The sequence below is a fragment of the Drosophila nasuta genome, chromosome 2R, assembly GCF_023558535.2.
Source record: "Drosophila nasuta strain 15112-1781.00 chromosome 2R, ASM2355853v1, whole genome shotgun sequence".
Lineage (NCBI taxonomy): Eukaryota > Metazoa > Arthropoda > Insecta > Diptera > Drosophilidae > Drosophila > Drosophila nasuta.
This window is the reverse complement of record NC_083456.1, coordinates 31810302-31835799: the sequence shown is the minus strand read 5'-3', so window position 1 is coordinate 31835799 and position 25498 is coordinate 31810302. Positions and strand designations below refer to the sequence as shown.

Sequence of the window (25498 nt, the reverse complement as noted above, 5' to 3'; positions counted from 1 at the left end):
TTTGACTCAGCAACATTTAGGGCCAACAAAATGTGAAATGCTTAAGAAGTGAACACAAGCTGGGCTCTCACATATGGTTTTAAGCTCTCATTAAATTGGTTCTCCATAGTTGAAAGTAATGAATCTGATTGTAAAACTTTTTAAGATGAAAGAGAGTTGGAGAATATCGACTGCGGAATACTGCGAAAAAAACATGATTTCGTTTATAATAGTCAAAATTTGTTGTCATTGAAACTTTTTTATATTTTCGTTGTGTTGAATGAATCTGATTGAAAACTTTTAAGAGGAAATATAGATTGAACTCGACTGCGGAATACTGCGAAAAAAACATGATTTCGTTTATAATAGTCAAAATTTGTTGTCATTGAAACTTTTTTATATTTTCATGATGAATGAATCTGATTGAAAACTTTTTAGAGGAAAGATAGATTGAACTCGACTGCGGAATACTGCGTAAAAACATGATTTCATTTATAATAGTCAAAATTGTATATTTTCATGATGAATGAATCTGATTGTATACTTTTCAGAGGAAATATAGATTGAACTCGACCGCGGATTACTGCATAAAAAACATGATTTCGTTTATTATAGTAAAAATTTGTTGAATTTTTTTTTTATTTTCATATTTACATAAAAGACAAATAATAAAAATGTTGTGTGTGATGAGCTTAAGAAATAAATATTAATTGGCTTTGGAAATTAAATAGTAAAAGCTAAATTCGTTCAAGCCTAAACAAAAACATCGATTACAATATTATACAAACTATCTACAAAATGGTTTAGTTTTTGTTCTCATATATCAAAATTAGTTTAGAAAAAGAATAAAAATGTGTATGTCACATAGAAAAATGTTTAATTCGTTTGCTGAACTGGTGCAAAAATAAGTAAATAGTAGCATAATATAGTATTGTATATAGTAAGTATAACATCGAATAGGCGTAAATTATAATTTCAACGAGGTGCTATAACCAATTGACGGGGGGAATTCTAAATAAGTCCCCCACATATATCGTATATAGTATGTATATATATAGCTGAAATATATATATAGTTTGGTAGCTTAATGCATGCTGGAGTTCATTTTTTGAGTGCACACTTAGGACTATAACAAGAAGTGGTTGAAGTTGATGGTTGGAGGGCTGGTCTCTATCGCTCATAAGGTGTTGGTGGATGGGGCTACGAGTCCGAGTATATGATGCATCTTTTGCTCTTGCCCACCGAGGCGAGGGCATTGCTATTTGGACTCCAGCTGACTGCGTTAACGGCCGTGCTATAAAAGAAGCCAGAGCTGTTTTAGTTAAGGATTGTCAACACATTCATTCGCTAGCAACTAGCAACTACTTCAAGTATTTTTTAACTACTGGGGTGTAAATAACTTAGGCTAAGCGAATGAGTTGGGAGGAGATTGAAAGTTATACACACACACACCTGTGGCCCTTGAGCGTCGTCTCGAGAAAGCCATTCACATTCCATATGTAGATTGCGCCATCCGCGGAACCACAGGCGATCTTTGTGGCGCCCGAATTGAAGGAAGCTCGCGCAAAGTCGCAGCTGACCTTGAAGTGTTCATTGCTGTGAAAAGAAGATTCCAATTACAGCATCTCGTTATCGTACGTTCGTACGTTCGGACGTTCATTTGCGTTCGCTTGTCAAGTCAAGTCAAGTGGAGTGAAGTCAAGTGAAAGGAGATTACTCACGCAAAGGTGGATATAACTTGATTCTTGCGTAAATCTAATAGTTTTATTGTATCATCTCGCACCGAGCATATCAGGTAGTTGCAATCTAAACAAAATAAAGATATTTAGAAACAAGTATGAAAGCTACAGTCGAGTGTGCTCGACTGTGAGAGACGCGCTACTCATTTTGAATAAAAACACAAAACAGTGCCGTACTATTCTTATAATATACCGAATAATGTACCACAAATATGTCGATATGTGGTATATTTATGAATTTCTACTTTCGAAATATACCATAGATGTCAAAATATACCAGACTCTGATAATCCTAAGCAGCTAAGACTCCATTACAGTTAACGTAATTTGCCATACAAAAGTTTTTCTTTTCAGGAATCATAAATACTAGAGAGAATAATAACTATCTCTGTACCAAAATTCGCAACTCTAGCTTCAAAATTCCGCTTGATATTTGAGTTTTGTCAATTTGAGGGCGCGGAAGTGGGCGTGGCAAGCATTTGAAATAAAATTGAAATGTGTGCAAACATTAAAAGTACTGTCGATTGAGAATTAGATCTCTATCTCTTATAGCCTCTAAAATCTAGGTGTTCATACAGACGGACGGACAGACAGACGGACATAGCAATATCATTTCGGCTGTTGACGCTGCTCAAGAGCGTCGGAGATGCCTCTTTCTGCCTGTTACACATATTTCTTGCCGGCAAAAAGTTATAATACAATTATATACTATGGCTAGCGGGTTTAAAAATTGATCAGCAATTAAAAGTAGAAACTCACCCTTTGATAGATCCAGCGAGGTAATCTTGGCAGGCATGAGGACATCATCGGCTTGCTTCTCGGTGCGTATGTCCCAGAATCGTATCTTTTTATCGTAGTGCCCGCTGATGATCGTCGATCCCAGGCTGTCGGTGGTGCAGAGATCATTGCAACTGGACCCCGCAAACTTCGTCTCGATGCAGGCGATGCTGCGCAGATCCCAGATCTTGAGAGTACGGTCATGACTTCCGGTTACCACCTTGTTCGGCTCTTGCACGTACTTGGCGGCCATCACCTTGCCGCTGTGACCCGTCAGTGTCTGCTGCAAAAGAAAGAAACAAACAAACAAACAAATGCAAGAAGGTCACTCAGTTGGCAGCAGTTCAGTTAAAGCCGTTAGCACTCGAGTGAGTTATACTGAGAGTGAGTAACGAGGTTGACAATAAATTCATTTGGCTGCTGGGGACACACCGACAGACCTATCACAACAGTTAGTTGTGACTAATTGCGAGTAGAGTTGAGTTTTAGTTAGAACAAGACGCAATTAAAACACATTTAATTACGCCACATTACAACTGCTTGAAACTTATTGACTTAGGTTCTCTGTCTGCTTCTCTGTCCAAGAACTGAACCCAAACACCAGGTTAAAGGGCAACACGAACCGTTTATGGCCCGTCTCGAGTTGGGCACTTACAGTTAGGGATCAAGTCATTGACATTCAAATGTCATGTTGTTATGCTGCTAAAAAGTGACTACCTCGAAAAGTGCGTGGAATGGTTTATTATGCCATAAGGGTTACGCTTTAGGGCCCCACTGTCAATATGCCTCACAAACACATCGAGAGTAGAATGAACTTGCCAAAGTCGCGAGTAAAAGCAGCAATTTCGCTGTCGTTAACGAGCATACGCGGAATACCTCGAAAAACCTCGATAAAAGAAGCCTGCAGCCCAAAAAGCCAGTCAATCAACTTGTTCAAAATGTATCATGAGCGAAAGAATAATTGACGCATTAATTTATGACGCGTATAACTTCATATTAGCCAAGCATTTGCGACTACCAAATACCCAGCATTTGAGTTATTCAAACTCTTAATTAAAGCATAGCATAAACTTTATTGAAGAGGTGTCTGCCGACAAGCAACACATGCTGAAAGTGTTTGCTAAGCTTCGACTTCGCTAGACCCTTTACAAATATGAAATTTACAATTTCCGTTAAATGTGTGAATAAACATTTTGAAAATGTGTTGAAATTTGATCAATTTAGTATCTTCAATCGATTTCGTTATTTCCAAAACTCAAGTGCTAAGCTTCGACTTCGTTAGACCCTTTACAAATTTGAAATTTTCAATTTCCTTAAAACGTGGAAGTAAATATCTTTAAAATTTGATGAATCTGAATCTTTTAGCACGTCATTTGTAGCTTAAACCGATTTCCTTATTTCCAAAACTTAAGTGCTATGCTTCGACTTCGTTAGACCCTTTACAAATTTGAAATTTTCAATTTCCTTAAAATGTGTGATAAAATTTGCTTAAATTTTGCTTCAATTGGATCAATTTTGTAATCCCCGCATCTATTAGCACGTTTTTAGTATCTCGAAACCGATTTCCTTAACCCACGCGGCAAAATCTGAAACTTCCTTACGCAGCCTGGAAGTTGAGAGTGGTTAAACTTTGCTTGGCTAATAAGACGACGTTCTTTATGTTTCCTGCAGTTATTCAAATCATAATCTCTCCTGTGTTCGGATTCGAAAACATGAAAAAGCGCAGCTGGCACGCTTAATAACGTTGAATATCTAAATACATAAAATTGAATGAGGAATGTAAGATTTGAAGTGGTCATTTGTTAACCAGAAGAGCCTGTTCCTGTGTCCCTGACCAAGTTTTTGCAATGTGCAGAGCATGAAGCTAAAGTCTGACTGCTCTTACCAAGAGCAGAGATCCCCATTAAAAGAGAGCACAAAAGAAGTCAGTGTGTGTGTGTGTGTGTGTTATCAACCCGGCAACTGAAGCTGAACGGTCAATGGACGCTCTGTAGAGTTGAAGTTGGAGTTAGAGCTGAAGTTGGGCTAAGAACAAACCAACAGGTTTCTCTCCCGTTCTCTTTGATGCTCACTCAGAGTGGAGTGGAGACTCTCTCCCATTCTCTCTCTCTCTCTCTCTGTGTGTCGTGAAGCGCTTTCGCTTGGAGGAATGGCACTTTCCTCCAGAGTTGACGTATTGCCACAAAATTTCTGCATGGCTCTCTTACGCATTTGAGAAGTCGGTGCTTGGACTTATTCTCCCACTTCCTCCTCACTCTCTCTCTCCGAGCTGTGACCAAGTGCATTGGCAAGTGGAGACGTGAGTGTGGAAGATGTCGAAGCAGAAGAAGAAGAAGTCGCGTGCAACGGAGTCGCTGTGATGAAAGACTTCTTAACTTCTTCTTATGAATATAAGAACATACTTGTTGATCAAATGGCTTTAGTTCTGCGCCAACCTCACAGTAATCAACTACGTTTTCTTACACCTTGCTCTCTACTCTCAACTCTTAGCGTCTTACGAACTATTTCAATTCAGCAATAAATACAATTTGGTATTTAAATAAAAAAATATGAATTAAATTCAGCTTAAAAAGTGTTGTGATCTTGTGTCGAACGAAATTAAATAATTTACTTATTTAATTCACGTGTTGTGTAAAAATATTTTCGAAAATAACAGAAAACAAAACAAAGCTAAACTGTGAATAAACTCGCAATAATTGGTATGTAATTTCAATTTAATTGTGCTTGTAATTTGCCTTTTTATGAATGTGCAAACGTGCGAGGGAAATTCAGTAGTCAAGTTATTCAATCAGAGTTTATGTTTCAAATGTCGTTAAAATTTGGCACGCAGCTATTATCTGGCAAATTTGGAGCAATTGCAAACAGAAAGTTGTTCCAAGTGCGTATCTAGATACGAAGCGAAGTAGCTTAAGATACACAGAGATTGAGATTCGGATTGGATTGAGACTTGTTCTGGTGGCCGATCTAGACCACAGAGATCGAATCATTTCAAGTCAAACTGCATCATATCCTCAAGCGGATTAAATGGATAGCGGAGTCAGGTATTTGGTGGTTATTGAGAATGTGAAATCTAGGATAATGTTGTCACGAAAACCTCATTTGATATAGCCACAGTTTGCTTGTTTGATAACTTAGAAGCAAATGGGTCGTTGCAGCAGGAAATCAAACTAGCCACCAAAACACTTTTGGCCAAGATCGAATGCATTTTCGATGCGTTGCGTTGACCAACAAATAAATTAATTCAATAATAATAATAACTCAAGCTAGAACTGCAATCAAGTTGTCGACAATGAGAGATGAGATGGTGGAGGGGGGAAGGGGTTGACGATGTGGTAAGACGGCAGTGGCAAGTCAATGTGCTCATTTCAATGGCCGCGGACAGCGGCACTGTCTCAAGATGTGCGCAAAAAGAACCGTTTAAATGTCAATCCAGAAATACCAGTTAGAAAAGGCGGTGCAACAGCAACAGCTTCAGATACAGATGCAACAGAATCAACACACACACTCACAAAAAAAAAACTATAGACTATAGATGCAACTAGGAAGAAATTGTACTTATATGTTTAGTCGCATGTTCACAATGTGTAGCACCATCGAAAGACAGACAGAGAGACGGACGGACAGACAAAGTCAAGATGCTGTGTCTGGTGTTACCCAAGCCAAAGATGCATTTATGCTATTTAGGCCAACTCAATGCGGGTTCTCTCGCTGCCTCCTCGGTTCTCTTGTCATATCTGGCAATTTTCATACTTCTATTTCCCACAATGTTGCGAACGAACGTATGTAAACGAGGACACATCGCATTCGCTTCAGCAAATAAATTATCCATCTAAAGATACATTTTTGGCCGTTACAGCTACAGTTTGAATACTTCTCTCTCTCTCTCTTTCTCTGTGCTGTCGTCCGGCTATTGTTATCTTAATCTATGCGTTTAGTTCACGCCTTCGGTCTATTGATTTCATTCAGCATCAGGATTTATGCAAATCGGAATATATACATATATATTCCCTTGCCTTGCCCCAACAACAACAGCAGCAACAAGTCACTTCTTTGTGTAGCTGTGTTTTTGCTTTTTTTGGATTTTGGCAAAACATGTCTGAAAGTTTCCCATGACCAAAGCCAAAGCTGAAGCCAAAGCGTTGCACGTGATGCTTCAACATTCTTGTGAGCGCGATGCAAAAGTCGTGCCTTCATGCCACTTGCATTTTGAAAGTTGCGACAGGATTACACTATAATCTTGTTAGATTTCAAAAGAAAGAAAACTTTTCGGAAGTAAACACAATGAGCAGAGCCGACTGAGCTGAGCTGAGCTCAAGTATGCATGGATTTAATTGAATGGACAACAAGGTGCCTCGATCGACAACAAAAGCGATTCTCTCTAGAGAAAGTGAAAAGCCAGTGGACTTTCCTTAATTAGATACTTCCTCCTAAGGGTCATCGATTTACTGATCAAAAAAATAGGGCTGCTGGTGGGTGGGAAACTTTCCACTGCACACAGCAAAGAAAAAAAAAGAGATTAGCTCTTGCACTTTTCGAGGTTTATAGTTTTGTATTCTGAAAGTGGGTTATAATGCAAAACGTGTGCTAGCTTCCTGTGCAATCTGTAACTAATTTACATAGGGTCATGTGTTACAAGGTAAATAAAAATCAAAATGCTAATCTATCCCACGAGAAAAGATACCGACTCTAGACTCTACATTTGGAAAAATGCAGCCACAAACAAAAAAGCAAAACCCACAAGCATCCTATTAACATAGTCTCTGTCTCTTTGCTGCTTTCATATCTCGTTATTGTGACTCTGACTTCAACTCGAGTTGCAGTTGCAGTTGCAAACTCTGCTTCGTGTTGCAGCAATTTCAAATTGCTAATACGAGCACAATGCCTGCGTTAAAATATGTATGCAACTAGTTAGTCTCGGATTTTAATTAAAAGAATTGAGCACTTCAAAATTTGCATTAATTGAAAACAAGCGCGCAGACTCGCGTATCTAACTCGGACACACAGCATATTATTGTGCTAGATCTTAATCTTCAAGGGAATCATCATTCGGGAATAGGTTGGTGGGAAAAATGCAAGATAAATGTTCTTATTATAATAATAATAGAAGTGCTAATGCAGTAAAGGATTAATACTTTACTAAAGAATATAAAGTTTGCTGATATTACAATTAAAATAGTATAATTAAAATGGGATTATAATTATAGTAATGCGGAAAAGTGTGTAGCGGAAAATGTAAAAAGGCAACTACCCATATTTAATAAAAGAAAAACAATGTGATATTATTCATACTATATGCCACAATAATATATCGAAATATAATAAAACATACTGAAAGCTATATTTGGTATATCAATGTACTATTACATTCAAAGTACTTTAGAGAACAAAAATACCAGATTACCAATCGATATTTGGTATATTAATATACTTTTATTGTCAACATATCTTATAGAGAACAAAATGTACCAGGTTTCTGATAGAAATCAAATTTTCAGGCATCATAATGACTATATTTCTGATTGTATATACAGACGAACATGGCTATATCGCTTTGGCTGTTGAAATTAATCAAGAATATATGTGTATATAAATATGTGGGGTCGTAGATGCCTTCTTCTGCCTGTTACATACACTTCCTGAAGATACAAAGTAATAAGTAAGGTAGCAGGAATACAAATATACTAAATACCAAAAATACTAAAAATATATCAAAGGCTGTTTCCGGTGTATAAATAAAGTACTACTCTTAAAATATACAAAATATACCACGCTGTCAACCAAAGCAACTAAGACCCGATATATTGCACGACTGCTGATCAAAAATATATATTCTTTATGGGGTCGAAAATACCTCCTTCTGCCTTTTACATACACTTCCTGTAGATACAAAGTAATAATACCCTTCTCGGTATAGTTAGCAGGTATAAAAATATACTAAATTTATATACCGAAAATACTAAAATATACCAAAGGATGTATCCGGTTTATAAATTAGTACTACACTCAAAATATATTCATGGAATACAAAATATACCAAAAATACTAAAATATACCGAAGGCTCTATCCGGTATATAAATATAGTAATGCACTCAAAATATATCATAGAATACAAAATATACCAGGTTGTCAACCAAAGGAACTAAGACCCGATATATTGCACAACTGCTGATCAAGAATATATATTCTTTATGAGAACAACTCCTGCCTGTTACACACATTTTGTGCAGGCACAAAGTTCGAATACCTATGTATGTGTAACTGGAATTAAGCATAATTAAAATGCAATTTTAATATCAATACTGAAACAAATCATAAAGCTAAAGGAAAGGTGTTGGGAAAGTAGTAATTAAAATGCTATTATCATACAATACTCTCTCCTTCACTGCAATGTCGTATATCAATTCCAATTCTAATGCGAATGCGAATGCTGTTAAAAATTCGATTTCCAAAATGATGCTGGCAGTAAAAATTGTAGTTAAAAATAGAACCAAACAAAGGGTTAAGCTAATAAAAATGTTGATGATAGCAACAGAACAGAAATTCCAAAGAAAAATGTAGCTTTAAATAGCACAGCAAATAAAGGATGATAATATCGCTAATGCTGCAGCTAATACAAATGTTAATGATAATGGAATCGGGCACAGAAGTTGCGAGTACTTAGCGCAAAGATTGACAAGTCGCCAGGTCGGCAGCTGCTAAAGCCAAAGGCAAAGGCAAAAGCAAATGTGGACAAAAGCACAATAGTTGCAGAAAACAGGGAACAGGGAACAGCAACGGGGAGTCTATCAAGTGACAGTCAAAAATGTTAAACTGAAGCGCCTTTGGCACAAACGGATTCCTTTTAGTCAGTTATCTGAGCTGGCATTAAGCTGGCTCAGACGGACAGACAGCCAGTGGAGGCCATTTGTAAGTGCAGAGAATGAGACTCAAGACTGCGACTGACCAAATAAAGCCAATCAACGGCAAGAACAGCGACTGGGTTACAACTTGAGGGACGCTATGCAATGGTCAATGCTGTGTTGTCAGTCTCAGATTCAGCCATGAAGAGGGTCGTCAGACAGACAGACTTAAAGACGGAGACTTGGAAGTCGAACCCGAAAGTCCAACGTCACCACTTTTGCTGTTACTTGCAAGATCTATGCATAGTGAGATTATGAGTTGGCGGTTGTTGTGTTTCCTCTTTCCTGCTGGCATGAATACTCATGAATACACTCATCGTCGTATTGTCTAAGTGTAAACAATTTTTCCTGCTGTCAATGCTGCAGTTGCAGTTGCAGTTGCCATCGTTGTTTGTGCTGTGACTCGGATAAGCAGCAAGTGGAAAGAAAGCATTCGGGTTATCTTTTAAATATTAACATAAATGTCTTTGGGCATTATGTAAATTGGGATGCAGGTAATATCATTTTAGATAGTCCAATGTGAACAATGTCGAACATACAATGAAAAATTGCTGCGTCTAAATATTCCCGCTAGAACTTAAACACAACAAATTGCGTATGTCATTCTCTCATATGCATTCATTCTTCTCTTCTCAATGCAAATTCTTGTAATGAAAAGGCAGTACAGCCTAAAGGGCACACTAATATGAAAAAGATGCTGCAATTGATTGGATAATTAAGCAATTGTGGAGTGGACTCGACTCTAATGCACCTTGTACACTTTTTTGAAATAAGAGCAAAAACATATTTTGAACTAAGCAGGAGTTAAATTTAACTTTTGAATTTCGTTAATATACTAAATTTTAAATTGTTTACAAAATATAGTATTAAAATACTTTGGGGTCTGCTCGACTATAACCTACTCTGTAATCACATTTATAATTTGTTTAACTTTCAATCAAATCAAGCGAAATTTTTCCATTCTTTCTAAGACTCTCTTAAGTAACGAGTCTGCTAAGCAAGTTGTTACCCTGTAAGCAGCTTCTTCTGATTATATTAATGTAATGCAGAGTATGCTCGACTAAAATATACCATGTATTCATGTTAATGACAATTTAAAGTTATCCATAGTCCATCCATAGCTAGCTTTCATTCTTTACTTTAATAACGAGTCTGCTCAACACCTTTGCACCCTGTAAGCAGCTTCTTTCAACAAATAACTTCTTGTGAATTTTGCCACATTTTCATTAGTCGACTTTAACTTTAATGCAATGCGGAGTATGCTCGACTATAATATACCCTGTATTCGTGGTAATGACAATTTAAATAGTCCACTCACAGCTAGCTTTCATTCTTTTCTTTAGTAACGAGTCTGCTCAACACCTTTGCACTTCTTTCAACAAATAACTCCTTGTGAATTTTGCCACATTTTAACTAGTCAACTAATAAACCCTGCAGAGCTCGCAGCTCAGATCGCAGCTCGGTTAATTCTGCACTTGGGATATGTCGAAAACTGTCAATCAGGCAATGTCACTGCGATGTCACTGCGTCAATGTTGCATTTAAGATGTTTCGTGTCATTCCAAAGATGCCACAGACAAACAAACGGACACAGAGTTCAATAGCTTCGTTAGTTGGTTAGCTGTTGGCTTAGTTTTCATCAGTTTCGTCAGTTTATCAGCCAAGGAGCTCTTAACAATGAACGGGATTCAAATCAATATGAAAGACTTCCTTCTTTCTATCTCTACTCTCGAAGCAGACGTCAGTCTGTCATTGGCAATGAAAGCTGCGCAGTCTTTGTATTATTATTAAGTGTATCACATTGCCTATTAGCTGGCATTTATCTAGTTCTCGAGAATGCAAGGTTAAAGAGTGTACTTAATTCTAATTATAGGCAGAGGGTCAATTTCAATTAGATTTCTCCTATCATAAAAAAAAGAAGACAATTATACTTCCTGTCTAACAGTTTTATAAAAGTGTTCTATATATAGAGAGAGAAGACTTTTCATCTCTCAGGTGTTGCAAGAGTTTCAAGTGTTTCATTCAGCTGTCGTTTATTTTATGCGTTTATGCGCCGAAAACACAAAAGAACAAAGTGATAATGACAACGAAATAACCCCTATAACTGAGAATAGGTCTTTAAGAACCCAAATAAGCGCATCTTAAGTGTAATTCTTGAAAAAATGAAGAGCTGTGAGATGATGATGATGATGGGCACAAGCTAAGCCTTAGCGAGAAATATGTTATTAAAACGTGTAATGTGTGCCGCAGTGTTGGTTAAATAAACTGATTAGATAGCTCAGCTTCTACGCTAAATAGATGCACATACACAGGTGAAGAGGGGAAGGGAGAGATGTGAAGAATGTGGATTCAGTTGAAGAGAGGCATACTTGAGGAGCCAGCCGCACTTAACTCTCCATGCTCGTGTAATACCAATCCCACGCATGACTTACTCCTATGCAAACTCTCTCCCTCCTCTTGCAGTCTACACTCTCTCTCTCTAAAAACGAAAGAAAGAAAGACAAACAAGAGTGCAAAAGACAAGTGAAGAAGTTTGTCTCGAAATCAGAATCTTATTAGAATCGATCCATGTATTAGATCATAAGAATAGCAGCACACCCACAGTGGGAACCCGTTCTAGCGTTAGATCTATTCATTCATTTAGCATAGGAACTCGAATATTATAGGTTCAATGTACTCAAACTTCCGATGCAAACATTTACACATCACTGAACTGAGCGCCAAGTGCAACTACGGTTAGATTGGACAGAATGAAACGCTTGGGAAAGCGAAGAGAAAACTGAAAAGAAAACAATGATGAAATCATGAAAATTCACTGCCAAGTTTTACTAGTCGCAGTCGAAGTCGCAGTATCAGCTGATGGTAATGATTGACCAACAACACAACATCGACAGCCACATAACAATAACCAGTTCATTGGCATCACATGCAACACGCAACAGAGAACGGAAGAGATTTGCCTATAAGACACGATTAAATATCGTTAGTTGCCTCCTCAATTTCCGACTCATAAATTAACCGAGATCAAGTGTATTAATAGTTGCATTGCATTGCCAAGGGGTTCAAAAAATATTCTCCAACTGTTTTGGGAAATTGAAACCGTAACCATTAAAATTTCTGGTAGAGATCATTAATTTGTAGGTAATTTGTATACGATGAAAAATCATAAAGAATGGAATGCTAAAGATGCATTTGCTTTTTGAAATGAATGAAAATAAAAACAATTAATTTCAAACACAATAAAACAAATTGATTCTGAGTGGCAAGTTAAAGAGGTAATAACTTGGCCATTAGCATATTAATGACTTGATTCGAAATGCTATAATCGTTACAACAAAAATGCACTTTAAGAAGCGTGATGATGCGAGCAGAAATAGTTATTTCTGATTGGATTGCCGTAAAATCTTGAATTTAATTTAATGCAGTTTAAAAGAGAGAAAAACAAAAACTATAAAGAGAGTAAAAACAGTCGAGTGTGCTCTATTATTATTCTTAAAATATACAGAATTAGTATACTAAAAATACTAAAATATACCAAAAGCTATTTTTGGGATATTAATATACTATTACAATACAGTGCGGTATTCTTTAAGTATACCGAATAATTATACCAAAAATACTAAAATATATCAAAGGCTATATTTGATATATTAATATACTGTTATAATACAGTGCAGTATTCTGTTTAAAGTATATACACCGAATTATTATACCAAAAATACTAAAATATATCAAATGCCATACTTGGTATATTAATATACTGTGACAAGACAGTGTGGGTCTTTCTTAAAATAAACCAAATTAACATACCAAAGAAATACTACAATATTATAAAGAGTATATTTGGTATTTCAATATATTCTATTACATTATAAACTCACCTGCTAACTCAACCATGACTAAAAGCGAGAGCTACTAAATTTTGCCGAGTTTCGCACAAAGTAAAAGCAGAAATAGTCAATTTGTTGAGTAAATAAAGAACAAAAGAAATTGCTAGTCGAATAGCTGAGAGAGAACTTTGGCTGTTTACACAATAGAAAATAGACCTTGGACATGGGAGGAATGAACTGGCACGGCTTGTTTATGGAAGAATTAAACTAAGCTTCAGCTGCGCATCTGGCTTGGCCCGAAAGGGGGCGTGGCTCGCATGCTGCACTGAGGCAAATTGGCGGCCAATAGACAGCGAACATTTTAATTTATAGCCTCAAAACAATATCGATATCGATAGCGATATTTACTCGAGGTATTTATACAAAAGCCCGCCTAGGCAGGAGCTAAACAAAGAACGAACTAACTAAGCAAAATTATCTACGAAAACTAGCTGAGGGTTAAAAGGTAGCCAAGTTCTTTCCCCACAGAGAGTTTCGACCCAGCTGACCCTTTGTGGCTGGACATAATCACCTGCTGCTTGGCTTCGACTGGGATCAGTTATCAAAAAAACTTGACAGCGCCTGATTGCGTAATCATACACGTCTGCTCAGGAGGCGGAGGGCAACCTGGGGTAACAATGGCCATTGAACAATGCTTATAACAATAACTATAGAGAGGAGGAAGGAAGGGGGAATGAAGGAAACATGGTTTCTTCATTGGTCACTTATCGAAGCCAACGACTCGACTCATCATAATATGAATTAGCCATTGAGCATAATAATGACAGCAATTCAAATAGATCGAACAATCAATCGAGTAAAAGTGAATGCAATTTATATGAGAATTTAGTTGCACAACGAATCATCGACTGATCACAACAAATTAATAATTCAAATTGTGATAGTACATAAATGAAAAGAAGAGTGTGAGAAAATCAGACAAAAACACATTTGATTTACTTAGAATAAGTCTTGTTATTTAGTTATTAAGAAACTCACAGAAGTTTAATGGGTCTGAAATTCTAAGTCTTGTCATTTAGTTATATAGAAACTCTGTCAAATTTAACGAGTTTCAAATTCTAAAACACATTTGATTTACTTAGAATAAGTCTTCTTATTTAGTTATTTAGAAAATCAAACAAGTTTAAGGGGTGTCAAAATCTAAAACACATTTAATTGACTCTTAGAGTAAGTCTTGTTATTTAGTTATTTAGAAACTCGGCAAAATTTAATATGTTTCAAATTCTAAAACACATTTGATTTGTTTCAAAGAAGTATTGTTATTTAGTTATTAACAAACTCACACAAGTTTAATGGGTCTGAAATTCAAAAACACTTTTGATTGGTCTTGTTATTTAGTTATTTAGAAACTCAGCCAAATTGAATAGGTTTCAAATTCTAAAACTCATTTGATTCACATAGAATAAGTCTCGTTATTTAGTTCTATCATATGATATGCTTTCCTTTAAATCCTTTCTTTAACGCACATCAAAATGAAGATTTACTATTTACATACTTAATTCTTAAATATGCATCAAATTGCCGCATCGAAGACAAACTTGGGTGCAGCATTTGATTACATTTGCAGCAAAAGTAATAACAATAAAAGCATAAACTTAAAGTGCATGGCGAAATCGAATGAAACGAAACAAATTCGAGACCACAAGAGCAGATAGTACAAACTTAACAACATGAAAGAACTCTTCGCCTCATCTCAACCTGAGAGATAATAACCAGTTGGTAGATTTTATTAGCCGGAGATGTGTTGTTGCCTTTTGGCCACACTGATTTAATATGACAAAATGGATTTTAATGTGGATTTGCGGTGTCTAAAGCGACGCCAGCGATGCGTTTTGCAACTGCTGAAATGATAGTGTAGCTAGATCAGAGCAGAGCAGAGCTGAGTAATAAGCCCATTAGGCAACAGCTACAATTACAGGGTATAGAGGAGAGCGTATGGGCGCCAGGGCAATTGAACTGGCTGAGTGACACCTCGAGCCATGGCACGAAAAGCTAATTAAATTAATACCTTCGCCATTATTTTTGCCTCTTTTTCCTTTTACAGTCAGCCAGGCACAACCAACAATAGTCTTGTGAGTGCTTAAATAGACAACGCAGTCCTAGGAGAGAACGAGGAGAGGAGGCGAGACGAGGCAAATTTAATTCCAATGAAAAACAGCATAAAAGCATTACGCAGCATGTGGCATGCGGCAACGTTGCTGCTTGTGCTGCTGCTCTTTTGCCTGGGCAACATGCCACCGCATGCGGCAGCGGCACGGCACTCGCGCATCGAGCTCGCAACACTAGAAGCTGTGGCAAGTGACAATTTGGCTGAGTTGCACGCAGCAAACATGCAACAACCAGCAACTGACGATACAAAGAGCACCGACAATCGCAGTCAAAGTCAAACACAGACGCAGACGCAGACTGGCCACAAGGCCACTGATCTGAGCCCCAAGAATGATCAATCATCGCAGCTGACGTTGGCTAATACCAAGTCCAAATTGGTTGACGGTAAATATAGAATACAGAAAAGCATAAAAACAACACATGATAATAATAAAAAAGCAGGCAAGCAAGCCAAGATCAGGCGTCGTCTAAAGCGACTCTTAGCCGACGATTAAACCCACGTCCAAACTCAACGTCGACGACTAACGACAACTTTGTTATTTCTCTGACAGATACCAAGCAGCAACAACCAGATCTCCCCGCACTGCAATTAAAGAAGGAGCAAAAAGACCAGTCACAGTCTCCACCCAACCCCGGAGACGCGGCCGTCGGTCTGGGACTGGGTCTGGATTTCGGTCTGGGCATGGACTTTGATCATATATCGCCTGCAACCTTGGCTAGTCAGCACCAACAACAGCAACATCAACATCAGCACAATTCCATTGAGGAGTGTGACCCAGATTTATTGGGATTCGAAATTATCACGGGGTAAGTTGATTGCCCCAATTTAGCTGCCATAATTATGCATATCCATTAGCAAATGGCATTGTTACGAGTATATTGCGAACCGGTTCAGTTGCACTTGCTGTGCGTGAGTTTCAAATTCGCGCCTTGAGGCGCGACATATATTTTGGCATCCAACTACAATTGGAATCATATAAGAGAAGGTTGAATGCTAATTGAGCTTCAATTTCTGCGCTTCGTAGCTAATTTAAACCTACAACATTCTAACGATCTAGGAACCTCTTTGAACCTCGCTTAGTTCACTTAACGGTGTCTCAAAACTGTTTCTAGTCATTTACATGCTTACTTGCATCTTAATCACTTCTATAACACATGATCAACTTCGGCAAGTTCAACTATTTAAGTGTCGTTGTTATATTGCCTTGAACCGGTTCACTATTCTTTGAAATAACTTTGAACCACAGCGGCCATTAAGCTGCTTGCTGCTTGGGTTCAACTGCACTCGCAATTACACTCAGGTAAATGCTTCCATTTGCAGTTATGTGTTCTCAGCACCGGGCAGACTGCTGGATTCCTTGCCGGGCACATTAATGCTCACGGATTGCTTGGAGTCGTGCCAGAATAACGAAACATGCCAGTCTATTAATTACGAAACGGGTTTATGCGTGCTCTTCTCATCAAACGCTGACATTTTGCCAGGTAAGCGAACAACGAGTGCGAGAATGACTAAATGACTCCCCATTGCCCCATCTTAATAAGCACTTGTGCGTAGCAGCAGCAGGATTTCGCAGTTGCTTTCACTAACTAGTTAACTCTTAATCTTAACAGGTGCTCTGACCAAATCACAGTTTCCTGTCTTCACTATCTATGCCCAAAAGTCTTGCTTGGGTGTGCGTCCCTGTGCTCGTGCCTGGTGCATTGATCGCGTGCAGAATTACAAGCTCGAGGGACATGCGAAGCGAGTGCACACTGTGACTTCTCGACGGGATTGCCTCGAACTGTGTCTGGGCGAAACCGAGTTCGTATGCAGGTGAGTCGATAGGGAGGAGAATGTCCCCAGAAGTGAAGCGATAAAATCAGGCAAACTAACATTATTTCAGCATTCCCCAATTCCGAAATATCTCTACAATATTTTTAAGTTCTTGTATAAAAGTTCTTAGATATATAAAGTTCTTCCAGAAGATCACTTTCGCATTTCAAACTTATATTCTTCGTATGAGAAAGTGATCTTCTATAAGAACTTTAAAACATTTTAGGGATATTTCCGAATTGGTGAATGCTTAAATAGTGAATACAAGCTTTGAATGAGAAAGTGATCTTCCAGATTTAATACTCATGTTCCAAAGAATCTTCCCTTAATTGGCAAACTCCTTTATTACTCTACCACTCATTTTAACCTCATCCTCATATATTCTAATTCCCATTCAAATATAAAGAAAGTGTTTTACCAACCAAACCCAAACTAATCCCATGCAGCTAAACATGTGCTTAGCACAACTTAACGAGCATTTCATGAGAGCAATGCAACGTATTAGTTCCAGCTTGAACACAATTCATAAATCAGACGCGATCATAAAGCAGCGCACAGCTGCTTATAGACATTAGCCCATTAACTGGGCTAAGCATTCAATTAGAGTAAAGTTAGAAAGTGCTGGGCAAAGTACTTGCAACTCGTTCATAAATAGTTCCCAGCCGAGTGCAGGCAAGTCATTAAATCATTTCGATTCACTGCTCCCCCGCAGATCTGCCAACTTTTATAGCGGCACGCACACGTGTGAACTGGCTGAAATGGATCGCTTCACTTTGGCGGGATCGAATGCTTTCCAACCACACGAGGGTGCCGATTATCTGGAGAACAACTGCGCCGAGGAGCCCAACAAGCTGTGCGAATTCAAACGACTGTCGGGTAGAATTCTGAAGACCGTGGACTCTGTCTACCAGGATATTGGCAGCATCGACGAGTGCCGCGATCTGTGTCTCAATTCGCCTTACAGGTAAGTGGAGGAGGGTTTTTTATAGATTAATCTAACCCAAACAAGGAATGACAGGGAATGTGGGGAATTACTGCAGGACATGTCAGCTAGAGTGTCCACTGTCTACGGGCAACTTAGTTGAACTGGCTAATGAAAATGTCACCACTCGGAGAAAAGAAGTAGAATTGAAACTCTATCTTTATCCAAAGAAGGAATGATAGGGAATGTGGGGTATTACTGCAGGGCATGTCAGCTAGAGTGTTGACTGTCTATGGAGAACCTATCTGAACTGTTCTATGAAAATGTCACAATGTCACAATTACACCACTAGGGGAAAAAGAAGAAGAATTGAAACTATCTATATCTAAACAAGGAATGATAGGGAGCGTGGGAAATCACTGAATGTCATGCCAGCTAGAGTATCGACTGTCTATGGACATACTGCCTCACCTTTCCTATGAAAATGTCATACATGAATTGCAGAATTCGGGAAAAATAATCTAGAATTGAAGTATTACATATCCATCTCTCTCTCCCCTTCTTAGATGCCACTCTTATGACTACGGCGATACTGGCGACATGGTTTGTCGCCTCTCGCATCACAGTCGCGCCACGCTCTCCGATGTGCAAGATCCCTACCTCGAAGTACCCGAAGCTGCCACCTACGAACTCTCCTCCTGCTACAATGTGACCATCGAATGCGGCGCTGGCGACATGGTCGCTCGCATACGCACCTCAAAGCTCTTCGATGGCAAGGTCTATGCCAAGGGAGCGCCCAAGTCTTGCGCTGTCGATGTCAACAGCGCTTTGGACTTTGAGCTGCGCATGGGCTATCAGAATCTCGAGTGCAATGTGCGTCAAAGCGGCGCCGGACGTTATATGAACGATGTGGTCATTCAGCATCATGACACCATCGTGACCTCTTCGGATTTGGGACTTGCGGTGACCTGTCAATACGATCTGACCAACAAGACGGTGACCAATGATGTGGACTTGGGTGTCGTGGGCGATGTGGAGCCTGCTCTGTCCGAGGAGGTTATTGTGGACTCGCCGAATGTGCTCATGAAGATCACCTCGAGGGATGGCTCTGATATGATGCGCTCTGCTGAGGTGGGAGATCCTCTGGCACTGAGTTTTGAAATTCAGGATCAGCAGAGTCCCTACGAGATCTTTGTGCGTGAACTGGTAGCCATGGATGGCGCAGACAATGCGGAGATAACCCTGATCGATGCCCAGGGCTGTCCCACCGATCACTTTATTATGGGACCCATCTACAAGAGTTCGCTGTCGGGCAAGACGCTTTTTGCGCACTTCGATGCCTTCAAGTTTCCTTCGAGCGAGGTTGTGCAGTTCCGCGCTCTGGTCACACCTTGCATGCCCAGCTGTGAGCCAGTGAATTGCCAGGAGGACGAACTCAGCGGGGACTACAAATCACTGTTGTCTTACGGACGCCGCAAGAGACGCGAGACATGTGAGTAGATATGGATGGAAGATATCTTCATCTGTTAATTGACTTTTATTCCCTGTTGATTACAGCCCAGGCCATTGGAGTGCGTGCTGTGCGGGAGACGAGGGGCAAACCTAGTCAGGAGGATATGCTGCTGGTGCAGAGTATTCAAATCACCGACAAGTTCGGGTTCGTCAAGAAGGAGCCGCTGCAACAGGAAACGCCACAGGTGAAGGACAACTCGCAACTCGACTATGACAAAGTCTTTGTGGTGAATGAGACGGGCGGCGGGGGAGTCGCGGGAGTTCCTGGACTGTGTGTTAATGGCATTGGTGGGCATAAATCAAGGAGAGACTCGCTTTCAAAAGGCTTTAATCAACGCTTCTTTCGCAGGTTTTATTGTCGCCGTCGGCGTCTTTTTATTGGCCCAGTCGAGTGTTATAGCCATCTGGTCATTTTTATACCGACGACGACAGAAGCATCAGCCCTATATTAATCACTTTCTGAGTGCCCCAACGAAATACCAGAACTCCAGCAGTGGCAGTTCCACTAACTGTGGCAGTGGCAATAGCAACGCTTCGATGGTCAACAGTCTGCCCAATGCCCAAGCGGATTCGCTGTGCAAACTCTATGGGAAGGGCGATCATCATGGCAGCCAGTTTTAGTGCTAAGATTCCTCTCTCTCTCTCCTGAAAGGGAAGCTCGTATATTGCGTTTAGAACATAAAAAAGCATAAAACCATCTCATCTCATCTGATTTCATCGCATCGCAATCCATTTGACTACCAAGCCATTTTTGTATTCACATTCGCATTCTATTCATTCACATAATTGACTCTTGCTAATTTATAATACGAATAACAATTTGGAAAAGAGGACGACTGCATCTATCATTAATTCTCTTAGGCACTTGTCCTCTTTTCTGAGGTGTGCATTAACTTCATAAACAGTTTTAAACAAATACATTTAACTAATATAGACAAAATACTCTTAAGCAAGGTGACTTTCATTTACGAGGGACTGCGTCATGATTACTTTACAAATAAAATAAAATACAAATATTTACACAAGCAATTTCATTATCTTTAAAATCCCAGAAAGTCAATCAACTCTAATAAATATCTGATTTAGGTCTAAAATGGACACATCTGACCACAGTTGAGAATACTCTTAAGTATAGTGAGTTCTATTTACAAAAGGTGCGTCATAAATATTGATATAAAAACCACAGAGAGCTAGCCCACTTTCCATAAATAAGTATAGGAGAACTTCTTCAACACAAAGGGGTGCACTTTTAACACAAAAATAAATACGGTGAATATTCTGAAGCTGTGCGAAAGACTGAGTCATGAGTGATTTAAAAATAATTTCAATAAAGAATAGTAAGCACATTTTGATAAAAAAACCGAAAGCCCAGTCAATAAATATTTGATAACTGAAAGTAGGGGTCTACTTTAAGGTGCACCAAATAAATATAGAGAATAGTCTTAATCTGGTTTGATTTCAATTTCAGGGACTGTGAATATATATATATATATATTTCAATATAGAATAATTAACTAATTTTGTTTAATCAAAACTCAGGAAGCTAATTAAGAAATATCTCAAAATAATGTCTACTTAATAGTGCACCAAAGAAATTTAACCAATATAGAGAATTGTCTTGAGCTTAGTTGGAATAAATTTTAAAATATTCTCAATTAAGAATAGTAAACAAATTTGGCTTTATCAAAACATAGAGGGCCAATCAATATAGAGAATAGTCTTGAGCTGGTTTGGATTTAATTTCAGGGGCAGTGTCTTGATTGATTACAAAACTAATGAAGTAATACTCTTTTCTAATAATCCTTAACCCATCAACTCTCAGCAATAAAAATCAAGGGTCAGATAACTCAATCAACAACGATTCCGATAAGATTCCCTCCAAAAGTTCCCTTTGAGTTGATAATCTTGTGTAGTACTTACTCGTAATCGACAGTCCATCACGCTCCAGACTCGTGCCCCATAGTCGTTGGATGTGCCCAAGATGTAGGCGCCAGTGGAGTCAAAGTCCACCGAGTTGATGCCAGCACTGCTGCCGCTGAGCACAGCACGAGGTTCAGTGCCACCTGTCGAGCAGTAGCATAATAATTAGTGTTAGTTACAGGTGCGATTAGTGGAATGCAGCGTTTTACCTTTGCCAATGTCCCAGAGTTTGACCTTTCGATCGGCGCCGCCAGTGGCGACCAAGCGTTCGACGGGACTCCAGCGCACAGCGTGGGATTCATTCTCATGGGCCTCGAACTTCATTAAGATCTTGGTTGGATTCGGTTGGCCGAGGTAGCCAGCTGCTTTCAGTGTATCTATCGACTGGGCCGAATTACGCGCCGCATCATCGCACCTCGCATCGCCAGCCGGATTCCTAAAGTCCTCACCGTTGAACTTCAGAGCGTCCATGGCATCGTTGAGCGAGGCCTCATCGAAGTCGTCGTCGCTTCCGGCGATCGGAAACTGCGCCGCACTATTGCTATGTGGTATGGCAGGAACTGTCTGACTGTTTGGCGAGTTCGGTTCACGGACTGCGTCCTCGAGATCGCGTTTCAGTTTAGCCGATCGTTTTCTGAAAATTGACGGCAGTCTTTTTCTAGATATTTGCGAAAACGATTACACATCTTATGTTGGACCAGAGAAGAGCGCAAAACAAGAGAAAAACAATAACAAAATGCAAAATCGAGTTTGCTCGACTGTTTTACCATCCTGTACCCAAGCAACACGTATCAAGTGGCGCCATCTGTCGGAAGTATATTTTCGGATAGTAATTCTAACAGTATTTCTACTCTACTACAAGTTCAACAAATACTACTTTTACTTATACTATTGTTAATACTATTTCCAAAACGAATTCAGCTTTTTATTATACTCATTATATTCATTATGTTTAGCTTTATACTCATTATTATATCAACAAACTACTCAATTTGTTTAAATTGTTCGAGATAGTTCCCATTAGAAAGCATCAGACAAATATTATTTAAGCTCTAGTCAACTCTACATTAACCATTTCAAATGGGTACAGGAAGCAAATAAAAAACATTAAACAAATACAACATTAAACTAATAATAATGAGTGAGTTTTTGCTGCTGATATATGAGAGCTTTTTGTTGGCAAATGAATATGAAAAATTAAGTAGTATTAATATGAATTTAATTTTAAATGAATATGAAAATCATTCAATCTCAATTCAACCGCGTAGAATTTCTGTTATTCCGAATTTTTCACCCCACATTAAAAACAACGAATTCCAAGACGCAGACCAATTAAAATACATACACAACATAATAAAAAAAAGAAACGATTCACTTGAAACGAACCCGACAATTAACTTATAAAGACACACAACAGATATGAGAAAACTATGAAGTGGAGGCAAAAGTGTTTATAAAGAAATGAAAACATCAGACAAATAAGTACTTAGTTTTTGAGATGGATCATTACCAGATAGACAGAGATACACAAATACATATAGACTCTATATAATTGAGAGATAGTTAGTACACATGAAGGGATAATCAGTTATTGGTTATGGATTTTCTTTGGGGAGGGTGCACTTGCTTTAGAGACACACAATTGCATTTTTACCTTATTATACTTTCGTTTTCCTCGTTCAGTTTGTCAGCATCTTTTGACTTGTAACGCATCAAACGTTCCAGCAGACAGCGATTTTCATCCTGTAAACAGAGCAGAGAATAATTCTTGAGTATTTTTTATGATAAATATTAAATTAAATTAAAAATTTCTTTAACCATTTGCAGTGCTGAAAATCACAACCGATCTGTGCATAGGTGAACTAACAATAGAATGTGGCAGCAACAAAAAAATATCGAACAGCTTCTCGCTTAATAGCTTTTAATGAATGTACGAAAAAATTTGAAAAACAATGTTTAATGTATATAATACATATTATGTACAGTCTGCTGTACGCATTACGCTTTGTTTAAGCGATTTGGAGCAATTAAGATGCATAATAAAAATTAAGAACCAAACACAAGCGAACGACTCACAGATGCCCTGCAGCTAATTAGCACTTGAAACATGGCGAAATAATAAAAACATTTCTACTTAATAGATGGAAAATAGTAAATCAAGTAATATACGCGACAGTTGGCACATAAAAGCGCATAAATTAGCATTTAAACAGTCAGGTTTTTGTACGAGAAGTGGAACAAGTCTTTTATGGTAATTTCGCAGCACTGAGAGAAGACTGAATCGAATCATCAAATCATAAAGTTTACAGAGGGGGAGGGCAAATAAAATTTTATATACAATTTATAAATAGCTCCGGCGAAGAGTTAAAAGAAAAACCAGTTGTTAGCCATTAGACACACGACTAAACCATAAGGAAACTTTCACCAAAATAGTACAAATGTAATTGCTAATCATTGGATCGAAGTAATAGGGAAGCTAAACTGTTAAACTGTCGCTTATCAGCAGCAGCTAGACAATGTTTGATCGGGAAAACTAACGCGTAAACAGGCAATGCAGCTGAGAACAGGTGAAGTGATAAATATATCTAAAGGGAAACTGTTGATAAAAAATATAATTATTAAATGTATAAATACGTATGCAGCAGCGATGATTAGATTAGATATGCTTAGCACGCGAGATTAGTATGGAAAAGCGTCAATTCAAAAAGCTGTTTTGGGGGGAGAACTTCTTCAATGCATTGGGGGGAATTTCCCCAACTCACCGTGGATAATTTCAGTAACAATTTAGTTGATAATAATGTGTATAAACATGCAGAACATAAGTTAGATAATTTGGTCACAAAACGAAACTACAAACTGGCAATTTTAATTAATCGAATCACTTGAAAAACTAGTAAATATGTTTGATAAATGATAAAGCAAAGCCACAGCGATAACAGAACTTTGCATAACCCCCTCCATAACCCCTCAAGGCCAACTAACTAACCTGAACACTCCGCATTTTATCCTCCAGCGAACTAAAAGCCAGCTGCAATGCCGTGTGCTCGTCCAGCAACGTTGTGTTTAGCTTCTTCAGCTCCTCCAGGCTGGAGTTCAGCAGCTGCACCTCGGCTCGCAATCGATTGTTCACAGTTTGTTGTTCATTAAAACTACAAAATATAAACAGCATGGTAATTAAATGTGCTTCACAATCACGCGTCTCTGATTCACCTGCGCTCCTTCTCGGCAAGGAGTTTCTTTTGCTGCTCCACCTTCACATTGAGATCGACAATCATCTGCGAATTCTCTCCCTTCCGTTTATGCAGATCCGTAAGCTCCTCTTGCTGCGCCAGCAGCTTCTTCTCCAGCGTCGCAATGGCCACATTTGACCCGCTGCCACCTGTTGAGACTGCATTGCGTAGCTGTTCGTTCTCCACCGACAGCTTTAAATTGTCCGATTTGAGCTGGGCCACATGATCAATGAGTCGATTGTCTACACAAATAATATAAAATTAGTATTGATAACCACAATGATGACGACAAAGTCGCTAACTAGCGAATCGCATTAGCATATTTGTAGACGTGGACAGGCTGTTTGCTCACTTACTTTGCACAATAATCTCCTTAAAATTCTCGCACTCCTTGCGGTCACGTTCGCGTAATCTTTGGACAACGTGCTCACGCCACACGCATTCCTCCGTGGACATTTTGGGGGAACGCCAAAAACCAATCTCTGGCTGCACCTTCAACAGTATTTTCAAGCAGCTCTTTGTCGTCGTTGTTGTCACAATGTGATTGCCCGCATAGTTATGTTGGCAAAGGCAAGCTTCTTTATTTGCGGCACTTCAACTTTGTCGTAATTATTCAATAAAAACGTTTTTTGGGTAAAGTTTTATTGTTTTCTTGTTGAAAGAATTTTGTTGTGGTCCAACGATAAATGCTTTTACGCTACCTTGCCG

At 38.7% G+C, this 25498-nt stretch overlaps 4 protein-coding genes across 8 annotated transcripts in view; 2 read left to right on the top strand and 2 right to left on the bottom strand.

The window, feature by feature from the left end:
- The window catches only part of LOC132786082 (hamartin), a 158550-nt gene that overhangs the window by 10336 nt on the left and 122716 nt on the right, over window positions 1-25498 (bottom strand). The gene's annotated exons all lie outside the window — the stretch shown is intronic.
- LOC132784360 (autophagy-related protein 16) lies at window positions 793-25498 on the bottom strand. 5 transcript variants are annotated; one of them, XM_060789916.1, is made up of 10 exons: window positions 25147-25498; window positions 24771-25032; window positions 24547-24709; window positions 23215-23303; window positions 21770-22218; window positions 21561-21703; window positions 2478-2775; window positions 1701-1785; window positions 1432-1575; window positions 793-1273 (listed from the first exon to the last, which is right to left on the bottom strand). In XM_060789916.1, exons 1-10 carry the CDS (start codon window positions 25244-25246, stop codon window positions 1180-1182), a joined length of 1827 nt encoding a protein of 608 aa, XP_060645899.1. In that variant the 5' UTR covers window positions 25247-25498; the 3' UTR covers window positions 793-1179. The 5 variants fall into 5 exon arrangements, with proteins under 5 accessions (XP_060645899.1, XP_060645897.1, XP_060645900.1 ...); XM_060789914.1 differs by having other exon boundaries at window positions 797-1273; window positions 2478-2778; window positions 25147-25495; XM_060789917.1 differs by having other exon boundaries at window positions 797-1273; window positions 2478-2778; window positions 21770-22194; window positions 25147-25495.
- On the top strand, window positions 4910-15902 carry LOC132786761 (uncharacterized). Its single transcript, XM_060793395.1, has 2 exons — window positions 4910-5194; window positions 15329-15902. The coding sequence occupies exon 2, from the start codon at window positions 15432-15434 to the stop codon at window positions 15885-15887; it is 456 nt and encodes a 151-aa protein (XP_060649378.1). The 5' UTR covers window positions 4910-5194; window positions 15329-15431; the 3' UTR covers window positions 15888-15902.
- Window positions 15959-20655, top strand: LOC132786760 (uncharacterized). Its single transcript, XM_060793394.1, has 7 exons — window positions 15959-16200; window positions 16715-16875; window positions 17005-17206; window positions 17919-18170; window positions 18695-19620; window positions 19686-19928; window positions 19990-20655. Exons 1-7 carry the CDS (start codon window positions 16076-16078, stop codon window positions 20259-20261), a joined length of 2181 nt encoding a protein of 726 aa, XP_060649377.1. The 5' UTR covers window positions 15959-16075; the 3' UTR covers window positions 20262-20655.